This window comes from Cupressus sempervirens, chromosome 10, assembly GCF_028749045.1.
Source record: "Cupressus sempervirens isolate cs-2001-9-10 chromosome 10, ASM2874904v1, whole genome shotgun sequence".
Taxonomy (NCBI): domain Eukaryota; kingdom Viridiplantae; phylum Streptophyta; class Pinopsida; order Cupressales; family Cupressaceae; genus Cupressus; species Cupressus sempervirens.
Window position 1 is genome coordinate 966,092,661 of NC_143127.1, and position 21,809 is coordinate 966,114,469.

The 21,809-nt window shown below is 36.9% G+C and overlaps 1 protein-coding gene, 1 long non-coding RNA gene and 1 pseudogene across 5 annotated transcripts in view; 2 read left to right on the plus strand and 1 right to left on the minus strand.

The window, feature by feature from the left end:
- LOC149537186 (uncharacterized) overlaps positions 1-21,809 on the plus strand; it is a 179,822-nt gene that overhangs the window by 74,568 nt on the left and 83,445 nt on the right. The gene's annotated exons all lie outside the window — the stretch shown is intronic.
- Positions 1-21,809, minus strand: part of LOC149537187 (uncharacterized) — a 305,410-nt gene that overhangs the window by 73,589 nt on the left and 210,012 nt on the right. For 2 of the 4 annotated variants that reach the window (XM_089807335.1, XM_089807336.1), the window contains exon 4: positions 17,208-17,291. The exons of the other annotated variants lie outside the window; for them this stretch is intronic. In XM_089807335.1, coding sequence (XP_089663461.1) covers positions 17,208-17,291 — 84 coding nt within the window. The remainder of the gene's footprint in view (positions 1-17,207; positions 17,292-21,809) is intronic. 4 annotated transcript variants of the gene reach the window in all.
- LOC149537188 (uncharacterized) lies at positions 17,893-20,435 on the plus strand (annotated as a pseudogene).

The following is a 21,809-nucleotide window of genomic DNA, read 5'->3' on the forward strand; positions in this document are numbered from 1 at the left end:
GCAATCTCTATTATGATCCAATAAGTAAATGAAAAAATACAAAGAGGTGAATCCTTATAAAAGGAATCACGAAACCCTAACTAGGTTTGCACATTATAATTAATATAAAATATTAATTATATGCACCTAAAAGCAACCTTAAGAACTAGAGTAACAAACCACTTAATTAATTAAATCAAGATGATCTAATTAATAAGTGAAACAAAATAATTACTCTAACACCCCCCCTTAAGTGAAGCTCGGGAGGAACCTAACCTAGCAAAGCTATGAAAGCAGGAAAATGGGTCCCAGCAACAAGGCCTGATCAAGTACCCAATACAAGAAAAAGAACTAGATGAAGGAAACAAAGCCTCCAATCTAGGAAAATGTCCCAAAGAAAGGAACAAGAAAGAGCATGAAGCATCTCTGAAGCATGAAGCTGCAAACACTGTTAGAAGAAACTGCTGAAACCCCCACTGAAATAGTGCATGACCAGGTAGAGAAGACAAAGTCTGAAGAGCTGATCAATCGAAGAGGTGACCTCCAAAAGTAGGAATGAATGAGTGTCTATATAGTAGATGAACCATCTCACCGAAATGCATAGGTGCCTAGCCACTGCATCCGCCTAGTACATAGGAACAAAAACTGAATACATAGATCACTCAATTGAACCAAGGAAGCAATAGAGCCAACAGGTGAACCCCCCATAATGCTAAACAAGGAGAGGGGTGACAGGGACACTGAAATGCAATGCCAAAAACATCTGCAAGAAGAGGAATCGGGAACACCAACAGTGCAATAGAAGTACAAGCACAGGATAAAGGGCGGTGTCACCGACACACTGCATGGGCTAATGTCGTGGAAGGAATGCTCACTTGACAAAGGTGGATGAGCACAAAATGGCAAAACATCATGACCCCCCATGGCACTTTATAATTGAGTGCGAGTACAAACAAACACAAGGTGTATAAGATCCCAGATATGTAAAAGCAGGCACTTTATCTCAGTGCATTTACAGAAAAAAGAATCCAACTAAAGAAAAGCATACAATGCTCAAAAGACAGAAAGAAGAGTGAGCCAAAAGAACAGAAGAAGAGATCCCAGGACCTATAGAATCCAAGTAATCCGCCAGAGTGCGAAAGTGCAAAACTCAAAGAAGAAAGAACTTGGAGCAAAATCTGGATAAAAGACCTCTGCAACTGAAAAACTCATAGAACCAGCTTTCCAACAATATCTGGCAAACTCAAAAAAGAGACCGGATGAGCGAGATATGGCTCCCAGAATGCAAACCAGAACATCCAGATTTGACTGCCAAAACAAGCAACCAAATTGCAGAAAAAACCAAAAACATCTGTACCATCATCTCCGTCTCGGAACCAGCTTTCTGGCACATTTTTTGGATTGAAAAAATACATCCGTATGCTCAAGTTACAGAGAAAAAACCAACAGGGCCTCTACAATGCATGAAAAATTTATTTTTTTAATAAAAAAATAATTAGAAAAACAAAAAAACCCCACCACCCCCGCACCGCTGGCAGAGCGGCGGCAGGGTGGTGGTCGGGCAGAGGGAGGGCGAAGCACGGCGGGGCCGCGATGGACACCGCTGGCCGACCGCTAGCGGTAACCGCTAGTGGTGGCCGTCAGCGGTGACTGTTAGCGGCCCTGCTGCGGTTAATTAACCACCGCCACAGGTAAAAAACTGCCGCAATTGATTTTTTTTGTATTTTTTTAATTTTTCCGCCTCGATCTGCGTGCAAGAGGCCGTATGGGCCTGTTGGACAAAATTTTTTTGCCTTCCATATCAAAGTTGTCCAAAATGGACAAGTTTTATATAGATTTTGGGATTTTTGGGTTCTCTGATGATCTAATTAATAAGTGAAACAAAATAATTACTCTAACAAGAAAGAGTCAAGTGGACTCCAGCTAGTAAAGCAATGTATAGGAACAAACTTATTCAAAATTGGAACGCTGGTTAGGGCAACTCTTTTCTGCATTTCCACAGATCCTTGATGGTGCGGAATATGCACAAATCTGAGTAAAAACTAAATACTGAGAAGCAAAATTAGATTCCATAATGTAAATATCCTTAGTAGAGGAAATTTTGTAAATAAGGCTGCCATGAATGCAGCAACAAAGTATTTAAGTAATCAAATAAATTGGTTTATTTATAGTGATATATGCACTTGCAAAACTCTTTTAATTGTTGTAGATACACTTAAAATATATATATATATATATATATACACACACACACAAAATAAATTGACACAAATTTTCTAAATTCATAGGTTAAACCAGTAAACAAACAAAATGAGCAGCAACGAGAACATTGCAGATCATGACATAGTCCGTGAAAACACACAATCATCTATGGATTTGCTACTTCAGATTTTGCAAGAAACGCAACTGAAGTTGGATAATATGGAAAAGAGAATGAATAAGATGGCAACCGAGATGGGGCATAACCATGAGGAAACACAATCATCACCTCCTCTTAGAACAAAGACAGAAGTCTTTGGATATAATAAGAAAACATCTTCACCCACTCAAACTGAAAAACAAAAGAAACAAGAAATAGTGGCTGATCTGTCAACAAATATTAAGAAAATCAAGCCACCCAAATTTGCCGGTTCTGAATCCGGAGAGGATGCAGAGGCTTGGTTAATTGAAATGGAAAAATATTTTGAAATTAGAAACTTTTCAGAAACCTCGAAGGTAGTTTGGGGAATATACCACTATACCACTTTACTGGAGAAGCTAATAATTGGTGGGGAAACACCAAATTTGACCAAAACATTAAAACCACTGAGATTACTTGGAAAAAAATTGTAACCATTTTTAAGAATCATTGGCTACCCCAAACCTTTTATGACCAAAAACTACTAGATTTCCAAAACCTGAAGCAAGGAGACATGACTGTACACAAGTACTGGGAGAAATTTACCCGACTACTAAAGAGTGTACCACCATATCAAAAAAATAAAAATCTAAAGGTGAGAAAATTCATTATGGGTTTGAATAATAGAATAGGAGTAGTTGATGTTCTCACTCCTCGAATTATGGAAGAAGTTTTAGAGAAGGTTGTCTGACAGGAATACAAAATAAAGAAGGATGACTCCATTTGGGATAATAAAAGGAAAACACTCTGGAATACGAAAGGTGCAAATACTGGATCTCAAAAAAAACAGTTCAAGGATTTCAAGTATAGCAAGTCAGAATAAAAAGGAAATGAAATCAAAGATTTTAAAAGTAATTTCAGTACAAGTAAAAATAATAAGAGTAATGAAAAGAAGGGACCACCTTCGAGATGTTACAATTGTGGGGGAGATAATGTATTGGTAAATGCCTCATCAAACCCAACACCAATCAACCACACTGACCACCTCTTCCACAATGTAATGGCCCTCCTCAAATCTGCTCTCAAAAATGCTGATGAAAGCTCAAGGAATTTCATCAAACAATTCACATGCAAGGGATGTATGACTGATATAGTATTTCAGCTGGCTTTAAATGACTCTTTTTTAATTTGCATCAATGAGAATCTTGTGCTAGAAGACTCCAAATGGACTACACAATGGCCTAACATGAGTATGCTACTAATTTTGACAATATTCAGTACATATATATGATCTAAGCAACACTTACAGCCAACTGACATTTTTACAAACAATTGGTGTGCAAACTAACTAGCTGATAAATAATGATATTGAATTGCTTAAATGACACCAACAACTATTATCTTCTTAATTTGCAAATGAAATTTCTAATACAATGCTCACGAAATATGGCCAAGACTTTTGGCATTTACATGGATTACAAAATGATAATGCTAGTATGATGCACACTTACAGCTAAAACTTATAACATCCTAAAAAAACAATACTAATAAAGGAACCTGGTTGTAGACAGCTGTAATAATTTTCTTCAATGCTGCCCCTTCTGCTTTGCTTTTTCGATTTGCTTTTTCGAACTGCTTTTTCGGACTGCTTTTTCGGTTTCGCTTTTTCGGATTGCTTTTTCGTATCTGCTTTTTCAGACTACTACCTTGTTGAATCTCAAGACCATATCTTTCAATGGCGTCAAGATTTTGAGCTTGAAGGGATTTTGTCCTTCAAACTATTGAGACATAATCTCTAGAAAAAATTTCAATTTCTTTAATATTTTCAAGCATACTAAAAAGAAGCTCTTCCCTTTCTTTTATAGTGTTCTCACAAGAGCTCAATCCTTCGTTTTCTCAATGTGGGATAAAACATCACTCCCTTTACGTAACTTATGTCTCCAATGTGTTATAAAATAAAGGGGACTCTTTTAATTTAAATATTTCCCACAAACTATAGTCTATGCCTTAATAAAGTTAAATATTTAAATTTAACTTTATAAAATAGCTTTATCAATGCATAACAAATCTTATCAATGATAAACAAGTCTTCTTGCTGATTTTAAACAATTACCATCGACATACCGCTGTCACTGGATGTCCAACCATATCCAAGATGACTTACTATAAATAGTAAGTATATCCAAAGTTGCCTCAAAACCCCTCAAAAAGACCTGCAACTGAAACTATCTAGGCCAAATGGCCTCTAAGCCCCGTTAATGTCCTGGTTAGCCTATGGGACCGTGGGGAAATAGGCTAACGACAACATCATGCTATGAATGCTAAAAAGGGGACATTACAGTCTGCCCTTCCCAAAATTGCTTGTCCCCAAGCAATGGTCGAACAACAACCCAATCAATCCACCTGGATCCCAAATGTAGTCATGAACTATACTGTTATCAGTCAACATAGGCTCCTGCAACAACCTCTGAAAATTAACCAAGAGGAATCCATAATCAAATTGGCGAATACAACTCACCCAAACTCCAAAGTCAGGAACCCATGAGAAACAAGCTCTCGAAATATCAGAACCCAAGTAGAGTAGATAACCCAAACTGCCAACATAGTAAATACCATCAACACATCCCACTAGCCTATGTGGAATGTACAATACAATTCTGCAACAACGATGAATACTCCCGCATGAAACTGCACCAAATACAGAGAATCCACACACTGCACACCTACTGCAATTAACACAACTCTGCAGATCACCGGTCACTGTCTCATAACCATAACACCCATGCACTGTTGATGGTGAATAGTCATTACATGGTAGATAGCAAAAACGAGAGCCCAGACCAAACCTGTCTGCCATCAACTCCTCAACACATGGATCAAAAGCAAACCGATGAACATATACTACAGTATAATGCCGGTAAAAAGAACCAATCCCAGTCAAAGACTCATCCTGCAGACGTGATACAACCAACTGTGACTGATCATCAGCTAAGTCAGAGGATGATATAGCCAAGAGTGTAGAATCAACAACAACATCACCAGTCTTTGTGCCCTCCAAGTCAAACATACCATAATGCTTAGCTGCAGCGCCCAACTCAGCTGAACCTGCCTCCAGTGGAAATGGAGCAAATATGCCAATACTAGTGTCATGGATAGATATATCCTCATCTCCACTGCCTCTATCAACCTCGACCATGGACATGCTCGGATCACCAAACACCATGGTCAGTGACTGTACAGAATCTGGTAAAGACTGAAGTCGTTCCAACTCCACGATCACCTCAGCTAAATGAAACTGTGACTCCTCGAAAGCCAACTGTATAATCTCAAGAAACTCAGAAGTCACCTCAAGCTGCTGAGTAAGCTTACTCACCTCATCTTCCTTGACCAATAATGCGTCATATGCTGTACTGCCCCACTCCATAAGATAATCTCTATCGGCTACCAACTGCATATAATTTTGTCTCAGAATTCGGATAGCCTCCCATAAAGAGTGGATCTCTGTCAAGGAAAGATAACTGCCTCCCTACTTATCACTAGCAGGAGAACCCCATCCATAAATTGCTAACAACTGACGAGCAACATCGAAATGCTCGCAAGCGATAGAAATGTCTCACTCGCAAACTCTCAGCTGACTAGACACATGATTGTGCTGACTGGTCAAACTCCTATACTCTACCCCTGGTGCACTGTCCAAAGGAGTAACCTCAGAATGGCTATCATCTGTAATACTGCCATCCAAATTTTGCAGTCCAACTGTTGAACTTGTATCATCAAACGGAGTGACTGAGGCATCAACATAAACCTTCGTATCAAAGGAAACTGTTGAGGAGACTAAGTCCTCAAAACTGTCCACAACATCCCCCTTGGTGTCATCTGTAATAATCAGATCCTGGGACTCTTCTGTAAACTTTGTCATATCTGAGAGATCATCAACCCATTCCAACAAGAATGGTCGACTGGATACATGAACAATGCCCAACAAAAGTGTGTAAAAACTAATTCCAACATCAAACAAGCTGCTGGCATGGATGAGAACTACACCTGGCAAGCTACTAATCAAGTCCATGATGGTGCAACAAATACTACTACCAAAGAATGATAAATATCTCCGGTCAAAATGATCCCAAGTACTAAGATAAGGATCCCAACATCTAATCTATGAACGGAAACCTACTGGCAATTAGAGTAAACTTCTCACCTGAGTAATGTGAACAATACCAACTAACTTCACGCACCTGTCTACAGTCTCTGAATCCGAAGTGTGAATGCTAGACGTACTCATATCATCATCAATATGTGACCCGACTGTAAAAGGAAACTGAGTCCCTGCTATATGCGCTAACTCCCAAACTGAACTCACCTCAAGACAACGCTCATCCACATGTCTCTCAGAATCCTAGAGAGCCAACTTCATTTCCTAGAGAGCCAACTTCATTGCCTCCATGCCTTCCTTGATCTGTTGTAAGTCGTCACAAGAACCTGTTGTGACTCCTTTCTGTCTCTCTTGCAGTTGAATCATCCAAATGTGATTCTCAATCAATCCATGCATCCTGTCATGATGAGATAAAGCCGCGACAATATCCTTGTCCCCTGTCTTCAGTTGGCTTGCCAAACCAAGTGAAGAGCTACTAGCCTCTATCTCATGTGAAGAAGCATCCAACTGTGTTTGATACTCATTTTCTGCAAAGTCCTGAATGCTCACTTTCTGATCAACTGTACTATCTTCAAACATGATAGTATCCTCAACTGCTGTAACTTCATCCAGCCCAACTGTACTGGAATCACTATTTGTGTCAATCACGCAATCCGGTGTGCCTATGATATCACCTTCTGATGCAACTGGCTCAACCTGCACAACATCTGAAACCCCTTCTGCCTGTGAAGATGATGCAGGTAAACCATTACTTGAAGATGTGCTAATGTCTCCCTGTATTGAATCAGCATGTCTGTTAAACTCCTCATACAAGTTTTTGCCTCATAGGGAAGGTACGATCCTTAGGCCTATCAAAACGTTCAATCAGTCTTTCCGTAAACTCCACATATGAGGTAATGTGTGCATGACCCATAGTGACCATACCATGATGCCACCACTCGTGTGCTAACCCATCCAGGTGAATTGTTGCATACTTAATAGCTTCTTTCTTAGGCATAGGGTTCATTTGAATGTATGTGTCAAGCTTTTGAACCCAAGCTCTTGCTGTAGACTTCCCCGAGCCATCATAATATGGTAACTGAAATTTCTCTACTTTCTTCTGTAGCTCATAGCTCTGGTTCCTGTCATGTCCACATGGCATATGCTTCATCCGCACATCTATATACTCCCTAAAGGTGATTGCAGCAAAAAAATCTGGACCTTCGGCTTCCCAATCTCTCCTCAATTGGTCCTGTATATCAGTGATCTGGGGCTCTGGTATGGGCTGCTCTGGAGCTCTAGGAGAAAATGTGGGAATAATGGGCCTCGAACTCACTATCCTAGATTGTTGGGGTGCATGACCGAAATTGTTCCCCACTTGTTCGCCTCCATTATGTGTCCCATCCTGATTATTACCACTCTAGTTATTACCATTCTGATTATTTCCTCCACCCACATTAGCATTCAACCCCATTTGATGAGCCATCATCTACATCATAAGCTCCAATCTCTGACTCTGTTCCTGTGCTTTCTGCTCTGCTGATCGCTGTCCCTGTGCTAAGGTGTCTAATAACTGTAAGAATCTTTCCTTTCCCTGATCTGGACTAGCATTCATTTTGTCAAACATTTTTTTTTCTCTATCTGGCTATTCCAAATTCCCAATAAGACCTCCACAGGATGGCAGGAAACTGCTCTGATACCACTGTAATAACCCCAATAGGTTATAATTTCTTCAAACACCAAAAATCTTTATACTTCAGTTGTTTGACATTTGATCAAATACTTTGCAGGCAAGCTCTGATACCACTGTAATGGCCCTCCTCAAATCAGCTCTCAAAAATGCTGATGAAAGCTTTAGGAATTTCATCAAACAATTCACATGCAAGGGACGTATGACTGATATAGTATTTCAGCTGGCTTTAAATGACTCTTTTTTAATTTGCATCAATGAGAATCTTGTGCTAGAAGACTCCAAATGGACTACACAATGGCCTAACATGAGTGTGCTACTAATTTTGACAATATTCAGTACATATATATGATCTAAGCATGAGAAATGAACACCTACAGCCAATTGACATTTTTACAAACAGTTGGTGTGCAAACTAACTAGCTGATAAATAATGATATTGAATTGCTTAAATGACACCAGCAACTATTATCTTCTTAATTTGTAAATGAAATTTCTAATACAATGCTTACGAAATATGGCCAAGACTTTTGGCATTTACATGGATTACAAAATGATAATGTTGGTATGATGCACACTTACAGCTGAAACTTATAACATCCTTAAAAAACAATACTAATAAAGAAACCTGGTTGTAGACGGCTGTAATAATTTTCTTCAATGCTGCCCCTTCTGCTTTGCTTTTCCGATTTGCTTTTTCGAACTGCTTTTTCAGATTTCTTTTTCGGCCTGCTTTTTCGGTTCCGCTTTTTCGGATTGCTTTTTAGTATCTGCTTTTTCAGACTGCTACCTTGTTGAATCTCAAGACCATATCTTTCAATGGCGTCAAGATTTTCAGCTTGAAGGGATTTCGTCTTTCAAACTATTGAGACATAATCTCTAGAAAATTTCCCAATTTCTTTAATATTTCCAAACATACTAAAAAGAAGCTCTTCCCTTTCTTTTATAGTGTTCTCACAAGAGCTCAATCCTTTGTTTTCTCAATGTGGGATAAAATAAAGGGGACTCTTTTAATTTAACTTATGTCTCCAATGTGTTATAAAATAAAGGGGACTCTTTTAATTTAAATATTTCCCACAAACTATAGTCTATGCCTTAATAAAGTTAAATATTTAAATTTAACTTTATAAAATAGCTTTATCAATGCATAACAAATCTTATCAATGATAAACAAGTCTTCTTGCCGATTTTAAACAATTACCATCGACATACCGCTCTCACTGGATGTCCGACCATATCCAAGATGACTTACTATAAATAGTAAGTATACCCAAAGTTGCCTCAAAACCCCTCAAAAAGACCTACAACTGAAACTATCTAGGCCAAATGGCCTCTAAGCCCCGTTCATGTCCTGGTTAGCCTACGGGACCGTGGGGAAATAGGCTAACGACAACATCATGCTATGAATGCTAAAAAGGGGACATTACACACAACAACATGTTTATCAGCAAAGAATCCACGCAACCCTGGATAATAGACAAGCAGAACAATAGATAGGCCCGATTGAAACTTCGGGTAAGATCTACGAGAACCCTGTCTCTATTTTAATTGATACAAAAGCTTCTGAATGTTTTATATCGCCTAAACTATTAAGTAGATTTTCAAAGAGATCTAGTTTTATGGCAAAACCATGGACAGTCAAGTATGCAAACCAATCAAAGGCTAAGGTAGAGCAGTGTCTATTTGAGGCTCACGTTGATTTTCCAAATTTCTCCACTGAATTGAATTTGTATGTAGCACCTCTTGGGTCTTATGATATTATTATGGGCATTATTGGCTCAATGAGCATAAGGCCAAGGTGGATTGTCTTGCCAAAACTGTAGATTCTTTGGATGACTAAGCCAAACCTACAAGCATTAAAGAGATTAAACATGAAATTAAATCAAAACAGATATTTGCCATGCAATTTAGGAAATATGGAAGAAAAGGCTGTGAGAATTTTGCAGTAAGAGTTGAAGACACAAGAGATCCTATAAACACCACATCTGGAGATGACTGCATTTTTGAAGATTGGGAAATTAGAGAAAAATTAAAGGAATCTTTCGAAGAAAAATATCCCTCTCTAAAGAATTATCAAAATATGTTTCTTGAAGAACTCCTCACTATACCACCATCTTGAGTATTTGATTTTATCATAAATTTGATACCAGGAGCAGAACCTATTGCTTGAGCACTATATCAAATGACTACAACAGAATTAATGGAGTTGCAAATACAATTATAGGATATGTTAAACAAGAAACTAATCTAGCTCAGTGTTTCCCCATGGGGAGCCCCAATATTGTTTGTTAAGAATGGCAGAACCATGAGATTATGCATAGATTACAGAATGCTCAATAAAGTTACTATCAAGAACCGGTATCCACTTCCTAGAATTGATGACCTTTTTGATCAAATGAAAGGCGCAACAATATTTTCAAAATTTGATTTGATGTCAGGATATCACCAACTTCGTATTAAGGATAAAGTTATTCACAAAACTACATTTAGAACCAGGTATGAGCATTATGAATTCACAGTGTTACCTTTCGGGTTAACCAATGCTCCAACAATTTTTATGAACTTAATGAATAGCATATACTAAGATTGCCTAGATAAGTTTATACTGATCTTTATAGATGATATTCTAATCTATTCAAAGAACAAAGAAGAACATGAAGAACATCTGAAAAAAGTCTTACAAAGGTTAAGAGAACATAAATTATATGAAAAATTGTCTAAGTGTGTTTTCTATCAAAAGGAAATTCAGTATTTAGGACAGATTATATCAGCTCAAGGAATAGTTGTAGATCCGTAAAAAACCAAAGCAATTAAGGAATGGCCTATACCTAAAAATGTGACAGAAATTAGAAGTTTCATGGGATTGGCAAGGTTTTATAGGAAGTTTGTTAGGAATGTCTCCAAGTTAGCTTACTCGATTACATCGCTTCAGAGAAAGGGAAGGAAATTTGTATGGACGGAAAAATGTCAATCAACTTTTGAATACTTGAAGGAAGGTTAACCACAACACCCATACTAAGTACTTGACCCACAAAAGAAATTTGTTGTTATAACTGATGCATTAGGAGAAGTAGAAGGTGTGCTAATGCAGGATGAGCAGGTTATTGCATACGAATTTAGGAATATGAAGAATTATGAGCAGAATTAGCCCCTCATGATCTGGAATTAGCAGCTATTGTTCATGCTCTTCAAATGTGGAGACATTATTTGATTGGAAAATCTTTTGATCTATGATCCAACCATCATAGCTTAAAATATATTTTCACTCAACCAAATCTAAATGCTAGTCAAAGAAGATGGTTGGAATTTTCAGCAGACTATGAATTTGACATAAGTCATATTAAGGGCAAGGAAAACAAAGTGGCAGATGCTTGAAGTAGGAAGAGACACATTTTTGCAATGGCTACAATAAATTTCAGATTAAGGGACCAGATTTTATAGCATCTAGAGCATGATGAATTTTATGCAGAGATCAACCTAGCTCTTATCAAGGACCCACAAGATCCCAAGTATTCAAAATTTAGGCTAGAAGGATGGATTGTTAAGATATCATAACTAGATTTATGTACCCAACAAAACTGAACTTCGAAGAATGATTCTGGAAGAATCTCATTCAACTCATATTCAAGACACTCTGGGGTAACTAAGACGTTGTCAGATATAAAACCTCTATATTTTTGGAAAGGAATGAAAAGGGAGATAATAGAATTTGTGGCAAGATGCTTAGAATGCTAAAGAGTAAAAGCAAAACATCAATACCGAGTTGGTCTTTTGCACCCAAATGAAGTACCAAAATGGAAATGGCAAATAATTTCCATGGATTTTGTACAAGGATTACCTATGACACGAAATCGACATAATACCATTTTGGTAGTAGTAGATAGATTGACTAAAGTTGCTCATTTTATTCTAAGAAATCTAAGTGACAGAGTGCCAGAAATTGCTCATAAAGTCATATAAGAAATTTTCAGATCGCATGGAGTTCCAAAGAAAATTATTTCAAACAGGGATGCTAGGATAACTTCCAGATTTTGGCAAACATTATTTTTAGCACTAGGTAATAAACTAAACATCAATTCAGCTTATCATCCTGAGACAGATGGTCAAACAGAAAAAGTAAACCAAGTATTAGAAGATCTTTTGAGAGTTTACTATATGCATTGGTAATATCAGTGAGAAACATATTTACCTTTGGTAAAATTTGCTTATAACAATTCCTACCAATCCACCATTAAAATGGCCCCCTTTGAGGCTCTATATGGATGCAAATGTAGAACTCCTATGAGTTGGAATCGATTGGAAGATAGAATTATTGTTGGGCCTGAAATGCTTAAGGAAATAATCCAGATTTGTCACAAATTGAAATAAGTTAATGACAGACAAAAAAATTATGTAGACGCAAAAAGAACACCTAGGGAATTCTTAGTGGAAGAAAAGGTACTATTAAGAGTAAAACCTCAAAAGAGTACTATCAAGTTTGGTAAGAATGCCAAGTTAGCCCCAAGGTATGTGGGACCTTTTGAAATATTGGAAGTTCTGAACCTAGTAGTCTATAGAATCGCCTTACCACTAGCCCTTGCTAGGATGCATGACATCTTCCATGTGTCATACCTTAAGAAATACATTACTCATCATGATCATATAATTGACGGGAACCTATTACAGATGCGAGAACCAGGGGCGGTAGAAATAGAACCACTCAGAATACTCAAGGTGTCTAAGTTACGCTTACGAAATTGCAAGGTGACTCAATGCAAGGTCCAGTGGGATTAGTATGCAGAGGATAATGCCACCTGGGAAGATTATCATGAAATCTTTCAAAAATACCCTCATCTTTTCTCCCGGGCTAGAACCTAAACTTTTCTTTTCTTAAAATAATCTGAATGGTTATTGTTTAAAATTTTGTTGTGATATTCATTAGGGACGATGAAAAAGTTAAGGGGGAGGGTATGTTACATACCAAATTTTGACCTAGTTTTAAAATTGCTCATAGCCGTTGGATTTAATGGATTTTTCTTTCATGATCATGTGAAGTAGGTAGTTATTTATATCTGTTTTATTAACTATTAATGGAGATGGTCGTTAACCATTATTTTTTATATGATGATTAGGAATTGCTTGATTTTGGAATTATGGTTAATAATTTAAAGTCTTTTAAAATGTTTATATGAATATTATTATGAAATTGTTATTATGGTGAAAGTGTTTCACAAGTTATTGCAAAAGAAGATGAAGTGGGGAAGCATTGCTAAATGGGATCATTGGAATGAAATATTTGCTCAGTCCAGTCAATAGGATTGACAGGTATGACCTTAAACCTTTTTGATAATGACCTAACGACTTGAACATAGGATACATCTGTGGGACCCACATGCGCTATTAAATAAATAATTTAAGAAACATAAAATAATTTAATTAAAATATAAAATGTACCTCAAAGGATTTTAAATGATCTTTCACCATATTATTATAATATATATATATATATGTAAATACATATAGAAATAAAAATGAAGTGGCACCATTATATTAATTTCTTATAATAAAATGATGCCACCTCACTAATATATTTATATGAACGTATATAAATATAAATTATAATAATATTTGAATTATAACCTTCCAACTCTTTTTCATCTTTTATTCTTTTCCTTGTTTGTAACCAATTAAACACTTGGCGTATTAAATTGATAAATATTCTTATGTTATGCAAGCCAAGGAGTCACGTCATTTTCCTTTTTATTGAAGCTATTAAAGGAAGGCGGACATCTGTTTCCAAACAACCGACTACCTTGTTCATGCTACGATTTTCAGTAATCATTTCCACCTCCTCCATAACACCCAATTACATTCTTAGTGCCGATATCTCTACTAATACCAGTCTATATCTTTTCAATAAATCCTTCCCACGATTGCATGCCCATTCAGATATTCTGCCAGGAATCGTGAGTACTCTTTTGTTGGAGCTATGTTAGGTATTTTGCAACTAAAGGTGTGGGAAAGTAGCTGAGGGTTTAGCAAGACATTATCTTCAAATTGTCCAGGTTATGTGAAACACCCCAAACCAATATTTCCAATTTAATTTCCTAGTACAAAAGGTGCAATAACATCAAATTTTATAGCAGTAAGCTACAATATTTATTATGATGATATCTTGTTTTCTATTACAGATTTGATACTCTTTTTAATTTAGCTTTGTTCATGGCAAGTGAAAGCCAAGTAACCATAGTATGAATCCATATATCATTATGCCAATGGAGATTAGAATTAAACAATAATTTTTGCAATCTTTAAGAATATTTTTCGCAAATCACAAATTGTGATAAGCTGGAATATATATATCAATCATGAACAGTTGAGAACCAATGGATAGAGTAGATTGCTCTAAGATTTGGTACCTAGGACTCACCCGCTATATAGCCATGGAAAAGGTGAAGCGGTGACATGAAATCTGCAAATGACAGAGAATAAAAGTCAGATATAAAGAATTAAAAATATTTTATTAAATAGATCATGTTCCTCTCCAATAATGTAACCTATTGTCAAGTCAAGCGATGGTGATTGGGTCGTTGAACCCATCATAAATCCTTGGCCAAGGAAGTTTAAAAGCATGTTTGCCATCTAATGATCACTTGATGTCAGTGGTGCTAGTTATGCAGGCATGTTCGTTTCATAACTGTGCGGGCATTCTAAACACCAGGATGCTCAGGTGGTTGGACTAAAAACATCACAAGCTTGATCTCGACATAGGGAGGGTCTTTCTAATTCAATACATTGTGTGGTGATAAGTATGGTCCGAGGTTGGGAGGTTAAGCCTAAGTCAATGCTTCTCCTCTTACCAAAAGCTAAGACTTGCACAACCAGCTAAAGAACCACCCGATGATACTTGTATGTTCTATTCTTTTTTCCATGATAAGCATTTACTTGTATGTAGAAAACATAGTTAATCGTTATACTAGTTATTTTCAATTTATCATAGATATAGTTATTTTCAGTTAATCGTTAATCTTGTTATTTTCAGTTGATCATAGATATAGTTATTTTTAGTTAATCGTTAATCTAGCTATTTTCATTTGATCATAGTGTAACAAACGAATTTTCATAACCAATTAAAAACACCTAACAATCTGATTTAATAAGTAACTGATTCCAATTCACATGACAATGACTTCCATTAACTAAATATAACTTTAATAAAGTAACTGTTTTCTATTCTAACTGTAATTCATGTTCGGCTGATATAACGAAATAAATAAATAAATACATTGCTGACTTTTTATCCATTTCTAACTGATTACATATTCAGCTGAAAATAAAGTAACGACTATCTGCTATATCAACTAATATATTCATTCAATTTAGAAAAACTAAACTATCTAATTATTCTTCTAAGGATTCAAGGGTAAAAGTGCAAAAGAAACATATAGAAATAATGGAGGAATCCCTTTATCTTGTTGTTCAAGCCTCGGCATTGGTGAGAGGAGAAGCATTAACATAGACTTAACTTCCCAACCTCGGACTATACTTATCCCCACACATCCTAACTTAATAGAATGGCCCTCCCTGCCTCGAGATTAGGCTTGGAATGTTCTTAAATCCAGTCATCCGAGCTACCCAGTGGTTTGAGTGCCCCATTAGTTATACCTATATAACTGACGTCTATGGACAAACAAAAAGATCTCATGATTAACACATATGCCTATAACTACCTTGGCCAAGGAGTTCAGTTGGGTTCATGAACCCGATCTCCATCGCTCGACTTGACAACAGATTCCATTACCGGGACATGCATGAGCTATTAATTATTTATTGTTCCAATCTGATTTCATTATTGTATCTACAGGTTTATTTTGACCTCTTCATCATTCATTAGCTTCTCTGCCTAGTGAATTCCTCGATGTCCACATGATTCTAATTTTGTTTTACATCTCTTCACCAATTCTATGGCTTCTTTGTCATGTGAATTCCTCAGTGTCAAGGTGTTTTGAATATGCTTGGAAATTTTATTAAAGCATGTGTAATAATGTGGTTTCATATAATCAATCAAGTTTATTACAACTACCAAAGGATTTCATAAATGATATAAACTTAGGAAAACTTGGTGAATGATTTCATATACACCTCAGATTACAAATAGCTAGTACTATGGATTAATCACTACTTAACAGGCTTAGCTGGCTATGGGTAGATATTGAATTAGAAAGAGAAAGAAAAAGATTTGGAAATCATATTTAAATTATTCTCTACCTATCATTATGTATCGGTTGAGATAGATATTGAACTCAGTAAGATCATTTTATACTTTGCATTGTTTCTATGGTATTTAATCTTGCAATTAGAATATCCATTCTAGTCGGTTTATCTTGGAATACAAAAACAAGAAAAACATTATCAGAAATCGTGAACTGAGACTTGATTGTATCTTTTTCTCTAGCTGGGCCTCTTGTCCTCCCGCAAATCTGAGGCTAATTTCGGACTTCAATTCGTCAGCAATAATGTTTTGGAAGAACAGTAGGGATTCAGGATATGAGAAAGGAAGGGTATTCGGCTGAGAGCTCAAATGCAGACGTATGGGTTTAGGAGAGAATAGGAGATGGAAGGAGTATATCCGCCTAATTCGATCATGGCTCCTTATAAACTTATCCGAGACTCCTCGGCTTCTATCAGTTTTGAAGATGACTATTTGGATGCAATAAGAATTTCGATTTTGAAAAGAATTAAAGCGGGAAAAGAAATGAGGAATTGAAGAGTTTAATCTTTTATTATATTATTATATGTTCTTATGTACGTTTACATATGTATATTGATGAGGTGACATCATTAGATTATATTATTATAATTTATTAGTTCCATTTCATTTTTATATTTATGTGTTTGTATTTAAGTGTTTATTATAATGATAAAATAAAAAGATTTAATATTAAATCTCTAAAGGTATGCATTATATTTTAATTTAGATTATTTTATGTTTTTATTGCATTGTTTTCCAAATAGCTCATGTGGTCCCCATAATGTAACCTGTGGTCAAGTCTTCGTATCCTTTCCAAGGGAGTCTTAGGTCATACCTGCCGATCCTGATGACTGAACCAAACAACCATCCCATTCCGATGATCCCATTTAGCAATGCTTCCCCTCCCTTCAGTCTTCTCCTGCAATCACTCAAGCAAAAGCATTCTCGCCAACACATTAATTCAAAAATATATTGATCATTAATTCAAATCAAACAACTACTATTCATCTAACAATTATAGGTTACTGGTTATTTCATCAACGTCTATAATAACTAACTCATTTCACATGATCATGAAAGAAATAATTTGTTATCAGTTGGTACAATGTATATAAATAACTACCTCGTTTCACATGATTAAGAAAGAAATAATTCGTTATCAGTTGGTACAACGTATATAAGTAACTAACTCATTTCACATGATCAGGAAAGGTAATAGTTAGTCAAACCGATAGTTATGATCAAATTAAAAAATTTAGGGCAAAATTTGGGATGCAACACATAGATACAGTTATTTTCAATTAATCGTTAAGCTAGTTATTTTCAATTAAATGTTAATCTAGTTATTTCAATTGATCATTGATATGGTTATCTTAGTTGAACATGGATAATTCAGTTAATTATTGATAGTTAAAACAGTTAATGTCATATGAAAAGTAATTCAGTTACCTATTCAATGAATTTCTTTATGAACTATCTTTGTTTTTGTTATGAAAAACCGTTTGTTATAGTAGAGGTCCATGTTTTTGAGACTTGAGGTGGATGCAGTCAGTATTGAGCCTGAGGCTACTCCTTTTGCTGATGTCATGGTGGCACACTTTATGGAGTGGGATGCATTTCCACAAGCTATTAAAGATCATTTGAATTTTGATAGGTTCCTGACTAAAAAATGGGAGCACTCCAGAGCAAGGTTGGCACCTAAGAGACAATGACCTCGACAGAATGAGTTACAGCAAGTTGCCAATAAGATGACGTTGGAGCACTTTGATGGTACTAGGAGAGTTACAACTCAAGCTTGGATTCATAAGCTCAACACATATTTGGCTTTGTGTCCTATGTCAGGGTGGACACTGATAGATTTGGACTGTTGCATCTGGATGGAGCTGCCCATGACTAGTGGTACAATGGGTTAGTTTCTTTGCAACATGATCAAATCACTTCCTGTCAATAGTTTGTGGATTGTCTAATCGAGATATTTGATAGGAAGGATCTGGAGGTGTACTTTCGTGAGTTGGCTCAGTTGAAGCAGTCTAGTGGATTGGAGAGTTACATCATTGAGTTCCAAAGGCTTGCACTCATGGTTTATGATATTTCGGAGCATAGACGGGTAATGTTATTTATGGAGGGATTGACTGAGCCACTTCGTGGATGGGTTAACTCATTGGACCTATCTTCTCTTTAGGTAGCGATGAGGAAGGCATGAGACTTGGAGTCCTCTTCTCGAAGCAAGGTTGCTTCGAAATCTTCTACTCTTCTCACAAATGATGAACCCCCACTAGTTGTTGAGAACAAGGGTAAGTCAGTGGGGAGGTCTGATGATATTTCTAGAGAGGATTTGAGGAGGCATCAGCTTTGCTATTGGTGCAAGGGACCTTTCTGTCATGTCCCCATTTTTGGAGGCAGTTCGATTTAATTAATTTGATTAACTTGGTTGTCCAAAATAATGAATATTCTATGAGGACGACTAATTAATCATTTTAATTAAATAAATAAGTGATATTAAGTTAATTATTTATAAAGTTCTCAAATAAATAAATATTAAAAGGTAATTTTATATTTAATTAATTTAATAAAGTGACTTGAATTATTAAATATTTTATAAAGTCACTTAATAGATAAAATAAAAAAAATGTTCTAGAAGTCTCTGGGGAAGATGGAGAGAAAAGAATAAATAGGCACCCCGAGGATCCATTCGAATCAAGCAGTTGTTTATTTCTCTTTTGTTATCAGATTGTGATTCAATCACAGGTGCATTGTGGAACCTAGGGTTTCTGCAATTGTCACAACCGGCCATTGAGAACGATAACTCTCAATTGGTACGCAATTTTGAGGGTGTGAAATATCATCTGAATTATTGCAGATTGGAGGTGACATTATAGTCATTTCATCAGGGGCAGAATCTGTGGTCTAAGGCCAAATCTGAGGATCATTGACTACTGGAAGGCTAGCTAGTGCAGTATTAATTGTCATTTACACAAATTAATGCAGTATTAGAGGAAATTTGAAAGAAGCCAGGAGGAGAGTTTAAAAGACAAGGATCCGATTCTCAGTCAGCGGGTCAAGGAAGGGTTCAAATTTTAAAGGAAATTACTAGCAACCATTTTATTTTCAGCAAGTTTCGGTCACCTGTGACGGCATCTTTTCTCAAGATACTTTCATCGGATTGTCACACAATTCCATCAGGAGTGGGGCGATTTGCTTGGTCGAGCTGGCAGGGCCCCTTCTCGATTTGACTGAGGATCAACTCGCTGCAGACGTCCAAGGTATAGACGGCGGCGGAGGAATTAAGACTTACAAATTCTGAAGATATTCTACTGGCATTGCCCACGGGTTATACATTTTCGCAGTCATAGCCACGAACATAGGTAATAACATCGTGAAGTTTGAAGGAGGTAATTTTGGGTGCCTTTTGCAAGGAGTCGCATTATGTTTCAAAACGCAACGGAAGCCAGGTCGAGATCACAAAAATAACCTTGATTAGTGTCAACTCCGCTCAGGAAATACGAGTTCTGCAGAGGCACTTCTCAGAGCAGAAGATATAGTTAGTACATGGCCCGGAGCAGAGTTGGGACGCATCTCACGTGTCTAGGGAGATTGGGTGGCCAACATCATTGCCAACAGATGAGAAAGAATCATTTTTAAAAAAATGTTTTGCGCGAAGAGGGTCATGCTTTGGAAGAGTATGTGAAATCTAGTAGCTTGGCATTACGACCAGGAATTGATAAGTTTGTGGATGATGCATTTGAGGAGCAAATACCAGTCATTATATTAGCTGCATACAGTAGAAATGATCAAGAAACTGCCAGGTACATTGTTGAGAAGTTGGATCAGATAAAGCTCATAAATTTAGAGTAGTGGGTCAAGCAGAGGTTGAGAAAAGCTTTTATGGACAACTAGTACATGCAAAAGGAATGTCTATTGGGGCAGATGAGCTTTTGAAAGAATGGAGTGGCAAATGCTGATGCTGCTGAGAGGCGACCAGTAGCTGAAGAACAGACCGAATCCATTAGCGGCATCCCAAGTTCCTAATGTTGTTTTCTCTTTTAAAGCCAGAGGAATTTAATCACTGTTACTTGTTATCAGTTTTGCCACAGATCTGTATTTGTCCATTTGGTGAATTGAGGTTATTAATCTCTTAATAGTTGTATGCCCAGTCTGATAAACTTAATAGCACACTATCTATTCATAAGGTTGTTTAGATTACAAGACGGGTTGATTTATGAATTATCTAAATTTAAGCATTGGTTCTTTTAAGTGTGAGCTTGTTTGCTAACTGTTTGATGAAATGTCAAACCCTTGAAGTACTAAGATTTTGGTGTTAAAAGAAGCAATAATCCTGTTGGGGTTATTATAGTGGTATCAAAGCTATTGACCTGCCATCCTGTTGGGTAGATTGGACATTGAATCAGTTAGTTAATCATGTTTACTTCAAGTACCCAGAAGCAGTGGGACAAGGATATGAAGAAGCTTAAACAAAGTTTGAAAAGGTTGGATGAAAGTCAGAAAAGGATGAATGAATTGATGGATTCCATGTTTAAGAGGACTACGTCACAGAACAAAGAGAAAGAGAAACAAGAGGTCTCTACACGTGAGGTATCTAGAAACCTCTACAAAGAGTTTGCAGCCGTTGGTGACCAGCATATAGCCGAATCTAGGAAGGATAGAAGTCAGATTAGCTTGGAGGAAGATATTGGGCACACAATACTTCAGAAGGTAATGGGAATGGATGTTACGCAGATTGATAGTAACGGTCAACTTGATACTCAAGTTGAGACAATTGTATACGGGTCGTCAGAGGGTGATGTCACAGGTACTCAGGGTGGTTTGGTTCCAACAGGCAGTGACTACAGAGTAGAGGGTTCAAATGATGATGAGGATGTTGATGGTGAGATACTTGGTGGAGATGAGTAGATATTAAGCATTCATGATTTTGCTGAGAGAGAGTACCAGGCTCAGTTAGATGCTTCGTCACATGAGGTTGAGACTGGCAGTACTTCACATAATTTGTCCAACTAGCTGAAGGTGAACGAAGATAGTATTGTGACTTCACTATCTCATCATGACAAGATGCGGGACATGTTAGAAGATCACATTCAGATAATTCAGTTACAAGATAGACATAAGGGAATTCAGGCCAAGTCCTCTTGTGTTGACTTACAGGCGATTAGGGAAGGAATGGGAACGATGAAGTTGAGTTATTTACATCTTCTATCAGATCGTGACCATCTTCTTAGACTTATCAGAGATTATTCAGATGCCTTGAGGAGGAAGGAGGAAGTTGACAGGCTTTCTCGCAAGCCTGAGGACACTCGAACAACTTTGGTAGATACTTCATTGGCATTACAGCACTGGGAGAGACATGGAAATGAGCATGGCATGGAGCTAAGCTTAGTTTCATCTAGCACGCCTGACACTCAGTTTTCTGCAATGGGCGGAT